Here is a 15,258-nt window from a genome sequence, read left to right on the forward strand (position 1 = left end):
AACGAGCATAGTCTTTGGTATGGATTACATCTCAATGTCAAGAAAACAAAAGTCCTCTACCACTGGACCAATAAACAACATTCTTATTAATGGAGAAAAGATTGAAGTTGTCAAGGACTTCATTCTTCCTGGATCAACTATCAACACTCATGGAAGCAGCAGTCAAGAAATCAAACGACATATTGCATTAGACAAACCTACTGCACAATACCTTTTTCAAGTGTTGAAGAACAAAGATGTCAGCTTGAGGACTAAGGTGTGCCTGACACAAGCCATAGTATTTTCAGTAACCTCATATGCATGTGAAAGCTGGACAGTAAATAAGGAAGACCGTAGACGAATTGATGCGTTTGAGTTATGGTGTTGGAGGAGAATATTGAAAGTGCCTTGGGCTGCCAAAAGAACCAATAGGTCCATGTCAGAAGAAGAGCATCCAGAGTGCTCCTTGGAGGCCAAGATGACCAAACTTTGTCTCTTATACTTCAGACATATTGTCAGGAGGGATCAGTCACTGGAGAAGGACATCATGTTTGGTAAGGTGGAGGGTCAGAGAAAAAGTGGAAGACTCCCAACGAGATGGACTAGCCAAGTGGCAGCATCGATGGACTCAAGCGTGGCAACAGTAGTGAGGTTGGCCCAGGATTGGGCAGTGTTTCCTTCTGCTGTGCATAAGGTCGCTATGGGCCAGTGCCAACTTGATGGCATCTAACAACAACAAAGAAGATTCATTCTCCTAATAAAAACAGTGCTGTTTTCTAGTTTTAAAAACAGTAATCATTAGTAAGGTATCCATCTCAATAATGGTTTACTTTCTCAGTTATTTCCATTTAATTTTCCATTAGGTTCAACATGCTAGATTTTTTTTTTGTTTTTGGGACAATAAATTATGTATTAGACCTACTACTCCATTTATGAGACCTACTACTCTGTTTATAAGAGCTCTGGTAGCGTAGTGGTTACGAATTGGGCTGCAAACTGCAAGGTCAGCAGTTCGAAACTACCAGCTGTTCCTCTGGGGAAACATGAGGCTTTCTGCTTCCGTAAAGATTTACAGCCTCGGAAACCCTGTGCAGGGTCGCTATGAGTTGGAACCAACTCCATGGTACATAACCACCACTTTGTTTATAAGCCTTCATTTCAACTTAAAGAAACTACAAGTATTTAAAGATGAACATGTATTTGTTCCTGAATAATGTCAGAATATACCACTCAAATCAATTGCCGAACAGAAGCTATTTTTCAACACCACACACTGTGGAAATTTCACCCCCATTGACATGTTTTCCTAAACAATTGTTCCCACTACAGTAATTCCTAACTCTAAAAAATGACCGGATTCTTCCATCAAGTGTGTATTCATGTACTTGCCTGGGTCATAGGTAGCTACATGATCATATGGAATCTAAGGAAGATCATGCCTTTCAAAAATATACCACAAAACCTGTAAATGCTGCATCCTGTGTAACACAAGCCCGCCAAATAAAAACTCAAATCTTTTCCATAATAGAAAACAACAGAAAGAGTGACGCTGTGCGCTCCCAAAGGCAACAAATTTGTGAAACCAAGCGAAACAGAGAGTTCCATTTCCACTGTAATTGCACTGAGTCTGCTAATAAATCTTTCATCAGCAGGAAAATATCAATTAAAGATATGTTTGAACTGATTTTCCTTTTATTTTGCTGTGAAAAACGTCAAGAGTGCTTCAACTCCACAATAAAATTCCAATCTAGGAAACTAATGTGATTAGAGTGTAGGGAAATCGGTCAAAAAAGTATAAAATCTCATGACCAGTTTTGTTTTATTAATATGTCCTGAAATAGTCCCACTCAAGTATCTGTTGACTATTAAAATAGAGTCAACCATTGGTGGGAGAGCAAGTCAGTATCATCTGTCTTGAAGCAAGCTGGCATTATATAGATAAAAAAAAAAAAGACTTAAAATTCTGTTATACCTTTGACAGCAAGCTCATGTCTAGGAATTTATCCTTGGTAAACTACATGGTGGTGACGGTTATGTGCTGTAGAGTCAGTTCTGACTCATAGTGACCCTGCACAGGTTTCCGAGGCTGTAAATCTTTACGGGAGCAGAACACCTCATCTTTCTCCCACAGAACAGCTGGTAGTTTCAGCCTGCTGACCTTGAGGTAAGCAGTCTAACTAGTAACCACTACGCTACCCATACATGAGGAAAGCTTAGATTTGAGGACGCTCTTCATGGTCCTGAGCTTTTTAAAATACAGAAACCTTAACAACTCAGTATCCTAAATAGTGTTCATTGTGTACCTCTCATCATAAATATGTCCCCTATATTCTACATGCTTTATTCCGACAAGAAATAAGAATGAGAATATTACCTCATTGGATAATTGTGAAGTAAGGTAACTTCATACCATGAGATAACCATCGAGTTGGGCTGCTAACCTCGTGGTCAGCAGTTGGAAACTACCAGCAGTTCCGCGGGAGAAAGATGAGGCTTTCTGCTCCCGTAAAATGTACAGCCTTGGAAACCCTGTACAGGGTCACTATGGGTCGGAACCAACTCCACGGCACTTAACAACAATGGGAGGCACTGTAGGTTAATGAACTGGACTGCAAGGTCGGTTTGCACCACAAGATCAGTGGTTCAAGCTCTCCAACTGCTCCTCGGAAACCTTACACAGGGTCACTGTGAATCGGCACTGACTCCATGGCACTTAGCAGCAACAACAACAGTGGAAGAAGGATTTACTTTGGGAAAAAATATATATTTCATAACTTTATATTAGATCATTTTTGAAATCCTGTGTAAAACAAAAATCAGTGAGATTGGTATTTAATAACATGTAATTAACTTTACACTCAAGATCACCCTAAAAGGTAGTATTGTTGTCTTGTTTCTTGTCTAACCAGAATAAAGAAACTGAGGCAAAAGGAGGTCAGAACCGACTCCACGGCACATAACAACAAGGGCACACCAGGAAGGGAGGAGTCAGATTTTAATGAGACCACCTAACCCCGCCCCCCCCAGCCCCAGTGGTGCCTTCAAAATAACATTATCCAAAAAAAGGAACTATGTACCCCCAAAAAAGGATTTATCAACTTTATCATTTATTCATCTCCCCTTTAAAGAATCAGTAATCCTCTAAGGAGTCCTGGTGTGGCACTGTGGGTTAATGAGCTGGACTGCAAAGTCGATTTGAATCGCAAGGTTGGTGGTTCAAGCTCACCAGCGTTCCTCAGAAACCTTACACAGGGTCACTACGGGTCGGCACCGACTCAACAGCACTTAACAAAACAACTATCCTCTAAGGGTCCACAGCTTCATGGTAAAAATCACCATTTAGGAGTCCCAGACTACCAGCTGGCATAGCTCATTGATTCTGTTTCACACAGCATTTAAAAAATAATGCTTCAAATATGAAATTATGAAAACACCACATACACACAAAAGCATTACTTTCTTACCAAGCTCTCCTCCTCCACTTCCAACATTCATTATCCCCAGATAATGATTTCACGATATGAAAAGACAATCAATCCTAAGAGACCTTTTCTGAGATGTTTTTCAACTATTTGTGAGCCAGAGACTGGCCAGACACTTCCTGAAGAAGTGAACAGGTGGACCTCCAGGAAGTAGGACAAGTGATTCCAGGCTCGGGGATAAGGGCTCCTGGGTAAGCACAAGCTTACAGGGGCAGGTGCCAGAGTCTCTGGGGCAGAAGTCAGGTCTAGCAGCCCTAGGTGGAATGTTGGAAATGGGGCACCTCAAAGGAAAGGCAAAAAGGTGGAGCTGATAAGCCTGAGTCTGGTAACATGCCAACTGCTGATCATGCCTTGTTTTACCATCAGGAAATATGTAGGTATGATCAAAAGAAAAAACAAGCAGCTAAGTAAAGCACATCTGAAACCAATGAACAAGTAGTCCAGATTATTAAAACAAGTTTTATTTTTGCCTTGAAAGATAGTTATTACAGCCAAAGATGGAATCCTCTCTGTGCTTTTCAACATGCAAATTATTTCTTCCAAGAGTTGCTCCAATGTGGTCTGAAGAGTTCATGTAAACTCCATTTCTGAAAACTTCCTTTTCTTAATTGTTATATTCTTGAAGAGCCTGGGCCATGAAGAGTTTACCTAGGTTTTGAGCAGTGAACTCCTTGATGTTCTGGCAGTAAGTGTTGATCTGACCTGCGTATTTGGGAAAAGGGGAGAGAAAGCAGGTCATGGCAGAATGACCAAGGACACAGTCAAGCAAGAAAATCAGCAGGTTTTTTTTAAACAATAACTGGTTAGAATCAACCCTATTTTTCTGTAAGGGACAATAAGGAATGTGTTTTTAATTTTTAAGAAAATAAGCTATTTTCCTGTCTTGGTAACATGAAGAATGAAGAAAAGCCACAGCTGTTAAAAAAGGTCAGCAGCAGCAGCAGCAGCAGCAACTACATATTAGCTGTCAATCAAAATGTACTACTCTGCAGCACTGGACTATGACAACTGAGACAGAAGCTCCATCTCTCCTGAGCAAGGCAGAAAGTCAGGACGAGGAAATCCAGTCCTGGAATGCACACTACCCAGACGTGAGCAAGTCCAGGAGCTTTCATTCCGGAAGGCCCGGTCTTCAACCACAACAGAGCAGCAGGAGCACAGCCCACATGAAGAGAAGGGCCCATCAGTGCTTCTTACATCTGATGAATACTCAGGCATTGTCCCCTCAGTGTGTTCACGTATATAATCTTTTAAAGTGGTGAAAATATACATAATAAAATGAACACCAACACAACAACTTGTATATGTACAATTCACTGAGATCAATTCCTCTAGCTGTGAAACCCTTCTCATTCTCCTTATCCAAACCATCTCAACACCATTAACGTAAACATAACGCCCCCCAAGCAAAACCTCCCTCTTCCCCGACTCCCACCTTGGGCATCCACCAATAATCTTCGTTTCTGTCTATGTGCTGGTTCATATCATCAGATGGCTGTCCTTTTGTGACACTTACTTTGATGGGCATGCTATGTTTAAGGCTCACCCTATTGTAGTGTGCAGTAGGACTTGCTTTCTTTTCATTAAGTGAGATCATCAGATGGCTGTCCTTTTGTGACACTTACTTTGATGGGCATGCCATGTTTAAGGCTCACCCTGTTATAGCCTGCAGTAGGACTTCCTTTCTTTTCATGGCTGAGTACAGGTCCTGATGGCAGAGCACCTAAATGCTCACCTGCTAACTTAGAGGTCAACAGTTCAAACTGAACAGCTGCTCTAAGGGAGAAAGATGAGGCTGCATGCTTCATTAAAGACTTACTGCCTATAGTACAGGGCTTCTAGGAGTCGGAATCGACTTGGTAACAGCTGTTGATGTTTCACTGTGTGTGTATGCCACATTTTGTGTGTTCACTCACCTACGGATGGGCATGCATTTTGGCTGTTTCTACCTTTTGACTACTGTGTATAGTGCTGCCCTGTGTACAACATTCTGCCATCACTTGCTGTGGGTACGTACCTCAGATTGGGATTGCCGGGTCGAATAGTAGCTCTATGTTCAACATTTCGAGCAGCAAGCTTTGTGGTGCTGTAGGATAAGGACTACTACTACTATTATTTGTGGTCCTGGTAGGATAAGCACTGGACCGCAAGGTCAGTGGTTCAAACTCACCAGCCACTCCTCAGTAACCACCATATACATGGTTGCTATGATTCAGAACCAACTCAAAAGCACTTAACAACAACAACATGCCATTTTAGATTCCCGCCAGCAACAGATGAAGGGTCACACTATTGAGTCGGAACCAACTTAATGGCACTTAACAACAACCATTACAATAGCTATAAATGGAGTCCTGGTGTGGCACTACAACGTTGGTGGTTCAAATTCACCAGCCGCTCCTTAGAAACCCTATACAGGGTCACTATGAGCTGAAACTGACTGAATGGTAAAAACAACATAGCCAAATAAAATCAGTCACCACAGGAAGGAAGGTCTCCACTACTTCAAACCAAAAATACACAAACCAGTTGCTGTCAGGTCGATTCTGACTTATGGTGACAAACCACCCCACCCACCTCCCACCCGTACGATATATCAGAACTGGGTTCCACAGGGTTAACAATGGCCACATATTTGGAAGCAGATTAGCAGGACTCTTCTCAGGCACTTCTGGATAGGTAGTGTTAAATATCTCCAAAGAACACCTCCAAATAAAACCCATCCAGAACTACAGTCACAACTTAGATCAAAGCAAGGGACGTTTCTTCAACTCAGAAAATTCCGTTCCATCATGTTGTTGTTGCTAAGTGGCACTGAATCAGTTCAGATTCATGACGACCTGGTACAGAGTTTCTGTAGAACACCTGGTGGGTTTGAACCGCCAACCTTGAGGTTAACAGTCCAGTGCTTATCCTATAGGGCTACATAAGGAATGTTGTTATGTTGTTAAGTACCATTGAGTCTGTTCTGACCCACAGTGACCCTGTATAGGGTTTCCAATGAGCGGCTGCTGGTGAGCTTGAACCGCCAACCTTGTGGTTTCAAACCAACTTTGCAGTCCAGAGCATTAACTCACAGCGCCACATCAGGACTTCACACAAGTAATAGTGGTTGTGGTGATGATGGTGGTTTGCCGTGGAGTTGATTCTGACTCATAGTGACCCTGCATAGGGTTTCTGAGGTTGTAAATCTTTATGGAAGCAGAAAAACTCATCTTTCTCCTGAGGAACAGCTGGTAGATTTGAACTGTTGACTGTGAGGTTAGCAGCCCAACTCATATGCACTATGCTACCAGAGCTCCTTCCACACCATTATAGCACCTTCTTATACAGACTTGGAATTAATGCTAGACCAAAAATTGAAGAATGAGGGGCTTGAGGCAAATCATTCTTTTTCATTATGATTATAAATATTTTTTCTTGGTTTCCATGACAGATGACTCAAATAAAATCTTGCCATCTTAGTTGAGAATGCCATCTCAGGATATTCAGATGTATGCATTGTAAAGTACTAAAAGATGTTAGCAATACATTCCTAAATTTCAGATGTCAAATTCAAATCCATTATTCAACCACCTTAAATATACTAAAGTTTGTGGTATCTAACCGTCTTCAGCTTTCTTGTTGGGCAGAGAAAACTGACCAGGTTTTGCATGGGCTAAAGTACCTGCAATGAGCAGTGAATCCATCCTGGCAGGGGGCTGGGGGGGCTTGAAGAGCTTGGACAGGTCCTCCTCAGGGAGCGGGGGCTCTCCGCGACTCTGGCGCTGCATGTTCTCCTGCTGGCGTCGTTGCTGATACTGACATTCAGAGGGGAGGGATTCTGTTATTTTTAGCCCCACAAGGAAAAAAGACCACTTTTCCCTGATGTAACTAGCAAAAAACACATGGCTCTGAATTCCAGTCTCAGTTTTATAAACTATAAGCACTGGTAACTAAACATGGCAACAGTCACATCAAATGCCTTTGTTGTAACTCTGGTGTCACTGTGAGCTCTGAGTCTATACGTCAGAAAAGCAAAACTAAACTAAAGGCAACAAGAGACGGAAAGGCAAAGACGTTGTGATTAGTGTGTGAAAGGAAATGACTTTGAGTTACTGGTGGTGGAAGTGTGTCACTGATCCACTTCCGACTCACAGTGACCCTGAATGGGGTTTCCGAGGCTGTAAATCTTAATGGGAGCAGAAAGCCTCATCTTTCTCCCAATGCAATCTTTCAAACTGCTGACCTTGTAGTTAGCAGCCCAACTCATCGTGCATTATCCTAGCAGATCTCCTTTATTACTTACTACAATGGGGAGATGACAGCATTACACTCCACTTCCCTTTCCAGAGCTAATGAACTACCACACTGAGGGACACTGCATTTTATCCTTTGTGACTAACGTAACAATTCTGGGGATGTTATCACTGCTGTGTTGACTTTTATTACTGTTCTTAAAAGAGATAATCACTGGTCCTATGACTTCACTAAGAATGAAAACTAACTCAAATGATGCTTCAAAGACTTTTAAACTTTGGATTCCTAGGAGTCTCTGAAGAGACAGTAGGAAAAAGAAACACATTTTTTTTTTTAAAATACAGGTAGTCCCTGACTTACATGATGGACTTGAGTTACGATTAACAGTACTTAGGAACATCCAGGTTTTTAATAATATATACTACAAACAGTGTTATAATACAAAATTTGCTTATGTTATCATTCTTATGTCTGCCCCTAAAGACACAGATCAGACTTATAAAGACACTGATAGTAAAAGGTAAGAATAATGAAAAGTTTATATAAACATAAGGTGTGTGTGACTTACATATTTGATGGAGTCATGGCAAAGGAACGTCCTCTTTGTAAATTGAGGGCTACCTATACATATTTTATACAGATGTGTGTAGTCTAAAAAATAATTAGAAACTTAGAGGTCAATTATAATAAACAGCCAAAACAATAAAAACTGAAAGGCAGAGACCTGTTAGAGTGAGAACTCAAAGACTTCCCACTAACAGGAGAGATGGAAAAGTGTTAATGACTATTCCCTGTCAGAAGAGGAAAGCTCGCAAGACACACAAAAATAAGGCAGCCTTGCCAAGTTCTGGCTCTCACAGGTTTCGCTGTGTTTGTGGGCTGCTTGCGACAACAGAGGAAACAGTATCTTCCAGACAGACAGGTAAGAGGAAACCACAGTGGGTTAGTTTCGATAAACTGTAAGACATTTTAGAATTCTAAAAGGTATATATGTAAGAATGGCCTCCAGAATCAACTGTCTCTGAGATGACAAGTATTCCATTGTATACCACTTTGCCTACATGAAGGAACTGCCAGAGAACTGAATCAAGCTCGGTTATCAGAGATTCTGGGACACTCTCTTTTCACTTAAAGATCATACTTTATGTTTTCTCTAGTCTAATTATGATAGAAACAATGCATCTTAAATTTTACTAAATGTATGAACTCTAATATTTAATTTTTAAAAACACAATATTCTCAGAATGACTTAGTTGCATTTGTTGTTAAGTGCCATTGAGTTGGTTCCAACTCATAGCGATGCTGTTGGTGGGTTTGAACCACCAACGCCTTGTGGTTCAAATAGGCCTTAGAATTTTTTGTTTAACAGCTCCAAATTTAGAGGACATTTTAACACATAGTGCCATCAAGTCAGTTCCATCACACAGAATGTCTCATCTTTCTCCTGCAAAGCAGCTTCTGGGTTCAAAATGCTGACCTGGCGGGTTTGCAGCCCAATCCATAACCCACTATGCCACAGACTAGTCATATATAAACATGACTTCACAGATTAGCATTCTAGAATTAACCCATCTCTGAATCAAGTGCTAAGAACATTTTAGAGCAATACAGTCCATAAACAATGTTCCAGGAACTGTGAAAATTATGTGGCCTACAGGCAAGACTACCAAAGAAAAGGTTAAATGGATATAGCATCATAAACGTGCTTATGAGAATAGCCAGGTAATTCTTGGATTTTTTATAAATGTACATTTGAGAATATCCAGATAATTCTAGGTTTTTTATTTGTATTGTACTATCTATTTCACAGCAGTTGGTCTACTATTTCCTATCAAAATTGCTTGTTGTTAATCACAATTGCTCAGTTTTTTAAATGAACTAAAGATTGCTAACTATGCTGCAATGAGCCACTACCGAACCATTGACAGTTAGGAAAGAGATGAGCCGTGACATTTTGGAATCCCCTTGCCTATGCTTTTCTCAATAAATGGGCCATCTCTTATTTGTATAACCTTGACATTCCAATAGGGGCTTAATATACCAATTGTCTTCAGATAGGCCTTCCAAATGCAGCTTGTAAACAATAGAGTCATGTGCTGCAGGGCCAAGTTCCCAACTCCTCAATGTCTATTTAAAAAAGGCACATGGTTTGTACTAAACCGGTGCTATTTTTGCAAAGTGCACACCAAGATATTATTATTATATTATTATTAGTGACATCATCATTATGATGTTACAGATAGTTTAGTGTACCTGGAAATGTTTCTTTTTTAAATGTTCTTATGTATAGAAAGGTACACCATGCACTATGACAAACATTAGACTAACTGACATTAGGTATAAATTGTACCTAATTGTGTTGGCTTACACACAAATTCGACAGACTCAGGAATGGAACTTGTTTATAATCCTGGGGCTGCCTGCTTATAATATGGTGTTCACACAACATCCAAATCGCAAAGTGTACCAATTCACAGAATGTATTGTACCTAATAGAGAATAATACACAGAAATGTAATATATAGAAAAAAGGTCTTTCTAAGCATGACACAGTTACAGTTTAACTAACAGTCAGTAATTTACTCGAGATCATTTCAATCATCTTGAAGATGACTCTTGAAGTGTCAGAGAAAGGCAGTTAAGGAAGTGGAGTTTTACATAATACCAACCTGGTGTTTCTGCTGTTGCTGTTTACTAGTGTTCCTCATGTACGTGTTGTATTTGACTATATCTTGGCTCATTTCATCCACTCTCTCCATCAGCAACTGTAGATTCTTCCCCAAATGACTGCTGAAATGTAAAGTCAATATACTGACATGTCAGACTTCAAGATATGGTCTTGTCATTGCTCTAGACAAAAACAAATCTGCCTTTTGATACAAGAACAAGAGCACAAGCACATACAAAACAAGATTTAAAGGAAAGAATCTAAGTTAGCCTGCCATGAACCTTCCTATACTGAACCCATCCCGGACCATGGATCTCTGAAACAGCTCCTTTTCTTATGGTCAGGGCATTTGTATGTTAGGAGGTTGTATGACATTTGGTTGAATGACACACACCAAATGAGAGATCTGTGGTGTATGTTTTCTTAATAACCAATTATAACTCAAACTCTGAACTCCTAACACTTGTCCTTAGCATGTCTGAGTCCTATTGTGCCTCAGAGCATATAAATGAGTAGTCACAGGAAAGAAGAATGGTGTTGGCCTCAGGGGAGACAGAGATCCGTTCATTTCACCAAGGAAAAAATGAGGCGCAGAGAGCTGTACCAGGCACAAGCAATATCATAAAGAACTACATGATCAGTTGTTAAATATAGCATTTTACATACAGAAACATCACCAATAATCCTGTTTCTGGAGGCTGTGTCAGGGAGGAAATAGCAGGGGAGCAGTGACAACAGGAAAACAAACAAACAAGTTCCAACTTACAGGAACTCTGCCTTGCCCTGTCTTGTGACACTCAAAGCTACTGCTGTTTGAATCCACTGTTGTAGCCACTGTGCCACAAGCACATGCAACAATAATGAAAACAACACCACCAAAAGCACAGCTACGTAGACTTGGGCCATGTCACATAATTTATACTAACATACATCTCTTTAGAATTATATTCAATTAGAAATACTAAAACACTTGTATATTATGGGCCTTGACGTGCACAAGAAATTAACAATGCATAACCATTTCACTGATAACATTCACAGGAAACCAGATCTACCAAGAGCAGTTACAAGAAAAATCTTTTCAGTACCAATCCAACTAGAATACTGAAACAGGCAATTATTTTGGGAAATCAAGAACTCAAAACAGGTAACTTAAACAGATGTGTAAAAGGACACTGCGTGATAAATCTTCTCTGGCTACACGATCAAATAATCTTTACATATGATGTTCACCCTTAGTTTTGTTTTTTTTTAAGAAGAAATAAAAAACAGAATTGTTTTTCATGTGTGAAAACAAGGCTTATATATAACATTTCAAAAAATCAATAAAGGATATTGTAGAATAACCATAACTAGAACTTCCATATCAATTTAAAATTAAAAATTCAGATTTTAAAAAGTTGGGTGGCGGGGAAGAGCCTGCGGTAATTTTATTCACACAGCAGGTAAGTCAGAGGCCAGGTTGTGAAAGGCGAGACTAAGCAAAATGCTTTAGGAACTCTGCTAAGACATTTCTGATGAGATGTCTTATAAAATGATTTCCGGCAACTGATCTACCATCATGTCACTAATTCATATAGAAATTAAAAGTTGAGATGTATAAAAGTTACACTTCAGTCTTTTCCTATTATTCATAAAGTAAAACGTAGAAGATAAAAACTACTACAACGTACATGTCTGGAGCTTCGTTGCTATGACAAACTGGGAACATTCTCCTGGCTATTATAAAATGCTGCTTTAGACAAACTGACACAGCCCAGCTCTTTGGTAATGTGAAATCACAGAAGGACTACCTTTGTTTTGTATACTCTGTAAAGGAAGTTTGGGGAAAGGTGAAGATATGGATTATATAAGCAAAAGCCTTCATGTAAGAAATTTACTGAAAGAAAATTATTATTTAGCTATATTTACACTTAACACACCAAATTACAACTTGGTATGCTGAGAGGAGAAAAAAAAAAAGGTTTTTAGCTCAATGCTTTCCAAAACAGGTGTTGTCGGGTGTGTTTGTAAAAGCAATAAAGAAAAATATGAATCTATGAAATTGACTAATGAAAGGACTCCCATGACTAGATGGTTTCAGTCCAACAGTACAGTCCTTGGTGCCAAGTAAGTCTCCAACCTGGCTGTATCACTTAGCACTTCGTTTACCACTCAGGTGCCAACATGATGGACTCCTGCACCGGGAGAAGAACACTGGACTCTGGTCCTTCCAGCTCTATCTCACTCCCCGGGGACGGGGAAGTGGTAAGCTTGCATGTCCTTGAGTGCTTTTATTCAAGGTAATTAGAGACCTGATAAATAATTCAGCTTTTCTACTAAACTGGTCATTTAAGAAAATACAACTTATTTCTTTCAATCATTCAACAAAAACACTGACTAGTCAGTCACCCCTCTGTCCATCTACTTTCAGGCTTGCAGCAGATCAGCCTTGTAGCCACCTGCCACCACCCAAAAAAAGCAAGCTTAATGGGTATTTAAGAGAATATACGGACTCCTGGTGTGGTGCTGTAGGATAAGCACTGGACTGCAAGATCGATTTGAAGTGCAAAATGGCACTTCAAACCACCAGCCGCTCTCAGAAACCCTATACGGAGTTGCTGAGTCAGAGACAAGTCAACAACGCTTAACAACAAAAACAAGACGCTAGACATGAGTGGACTTCAAAAAGTTTGGGGGGAAAGTCCACGATCTTTTCATCCCATTTCCCCACAAACTTTCAGAAGCCCCTTTGTACCAAGACTCCGCTTCCGATTCTGCTAAAGAGGTAGGGAGAAAGCATTCATTAATTCCATAAAGGGAACCATCTCGGCCAACATTGTACCAGTGGAATATGTACCATCTTGGCAACTAAGTAGCCAAAGCAGTCCTATTGGAGGAAATGTGTCACTACTGCTGAATGGTAAAATCCAGAGCCTGGTTCAGAAAATTCACATTTTAGTTCAAAACTCAAACAACTGGAAGATGGCAATTGACATAAGAGCAAGTAAAGCCGGTAAAAGAAAGAAGCGATTTTGTTTGTCTCCAGAGTGTTGTTAAATATCCAGACATGGTACCATAGGCCTCTGGGTATGCAATAAATAAACCTCAGCCAAAGGAAAAGGAAAAAATTCCCCGCCGCCGCCCAAGGGCATTTACAGTATCAGCACAAATGGTGCCACACAGGGTTCTTAGAAAGGAGCATTCTGTCTTCCAGCACTTTATCAGTTTGGCGGTTTTCCTGGGATCTTAGCAAGGCTGGACAAGTACTACACGTTGGTACATATGTCTTACTAACCTCAAAATGTTCTTAAGTAATTTTTGTCTTGTTTCATAAGTAAAGTATATGTAAAACAAGGCTTCGAACCAGTTCTTTCCGGTTCAGACATGGCAGAAAACGCGAAACCTGAACCGGAACCAAATTTGTCAAATGTGGGTGTATCAAAACGATAATTGGAATAGGAAAAATTAGGTTATTTACACCCTGCTAGAAACATAATCTTCCAAGGGTGGCATGAGTGTTGCACAGCAACTGGCAGAGTTGGAAACAGCGACGCCTCCCTCAAAGGTGGCGCCAACCATGGCGCTTGGGATGCGTCACTCTCCACAGGTTGGCTGTCATCCAGACTCCCACAGCAGGCTCCTGGAAGGGCTCACTACGGCACTTCCGAGTTCCCATTGCAGGGCTTTCAGCCTTTCATTTTTCCCCTTCAAGTGACTATTCCAGTACATTTGCATTTTACCAAATCCGGTCTGTTCTGATTTCACCGCTGTGACCATAACTAAACCGGTCTGAACTGGTTTGAAGCTCTGATGCGAAAAAAATCTTGTGCAGGAGGTGACTCTGTTCAAGAGGAACTTTCCATCAGTCAGAGAACTCACCTACTAGCAAGACTGAGCAACTCATGTTTATCTGCGACAGCTGACTTCTTCTCAAGCTCCCACATTAGCACGTTGATCAGATGTGAGTTTTTTATTACAATCGGCACTTCTTCAAACATGTGCTCAAAGGTGATAGTTGCCTTTTTCAATCTGTGAAGCACGTTAAAGATACTTTATTCCTGTGGTCAGACGTAAGTGTTAAACTGACTATTTCATACATTCTTCCTAATTACAAACCCTCTCTCGAATCCTTGTGTTTGATTCATTAGGCATCTTTTAAAAAGTGAGAGAAACCAATTTTACATCATCAAGCTTAAGTTGAGTGAGTGAGCTTAACAACTGTGAAAATGATCTGATTTATGAACTAGAAGTCCAGAAAAATAATATTCTAAACAAACAGAAAAGATCTATTATAATTCTTTATAATCAGGTGTCTTCAAATTTTCATTGTTACTAAAATAAAAATGCAAGAAAAAGTTATGCCCAGTAATCTATATCTAAACCACTAAAGGGGAGAAAAAAAGTAATTTGCAAAAAAGCGAAATCCTCCCATTCTTGGAAAGTTCCTTTGAAAAGCCAACTGAAGTAAAGACTAAGAAGCCTAACCAACAGGGTCCTTCACAAACAATGGTTCAGAACTCAGCAAAACCACAGCTTCTCATCGTTTCTCTATAACTACCATACCCAGGAGTTGTTCACTTTAAGGTTTTGGGCCTTCATTTCTCTTGGAGCCTAATGAAACACTACCAACGAGTGTCCTACATTAGTCAAAACCATTAACTTTTATTTAACAAGCAAAATTCCCATAATTAACAGAAAATGGGCTCTGATACTAAAAACAGTTGTAAACACCCATTTTCCAACAGGAGGTCTGTAAACCAATTCTATCAGTTTGTTCTCTTCATTTTATTGGAAATTCTCAAATTTCTAATAAGCCATTCTGTACTGAATCCTTAAGCGATTTCTCTTTCCCACTCTCTCATGAAGCAGGAGTTCAGAAACGACAAACGGCTCACAAGTGTTCTCACA

General features: G+C 40.1%; 1 protein-coding gene across 1 annotated transcript in view; it reads right to left on the bottom strand.

Annotated features, from left to right (window-relative positions):
- Nucleotides 1-3,887: 3,887 nt before the first annotated feature.
- The window catches only part of EIF3H (eukaryotic translation initiation factor 3, subunit H), a 149,725-nt gene continuing 138,354 nt past the window's right edge, over nucleotides 3,888-15,258 (bottom strand). Inside the window, exons 5-8 of the mRNA XM_006830662.1 lie at nucleotides 14,230-14,379; nucleotides 10,370-10,490; nucleotides 7,129-7,261; nucleotides 3,888-4,163 (exon numbers count right to left, since the gene is read on the bottom strand). Coding sequence (XP_006830725.1) covers nucleotides 4,066-4,163; nucleotides 7,129-7,261; nucleotides 10,370-10,490; nucleotides 14,230-14,379 — 502 coding nt within the window. The 3' untranslated portion in view covers nucleotides 3,888-4,065. The remainder of the gene's footprint in view (nucleotides 4,164-7,128; nucleotides 7,262-10,369; nucleotides 10,491-14,229; nucleotides 14,380-15,258) is intronic.

The sequence above is a fragment of the Chrysochloris asiatica genome, unplaced genomic scaffold (assembly GCF_000296735.1).
Source record: "Chrysochloris asiatica unplaced genomic scaffold, ChrAsi1.0 scaffold00001, whole genome shotgun sequence".
Taxonomy (NCBI): Eukaryota; Metazoa; Chordata; class Mammalia; order Afrosoricida; family Chrysochloridae; genus Chrysochloris; species Chrysochloris asiatica.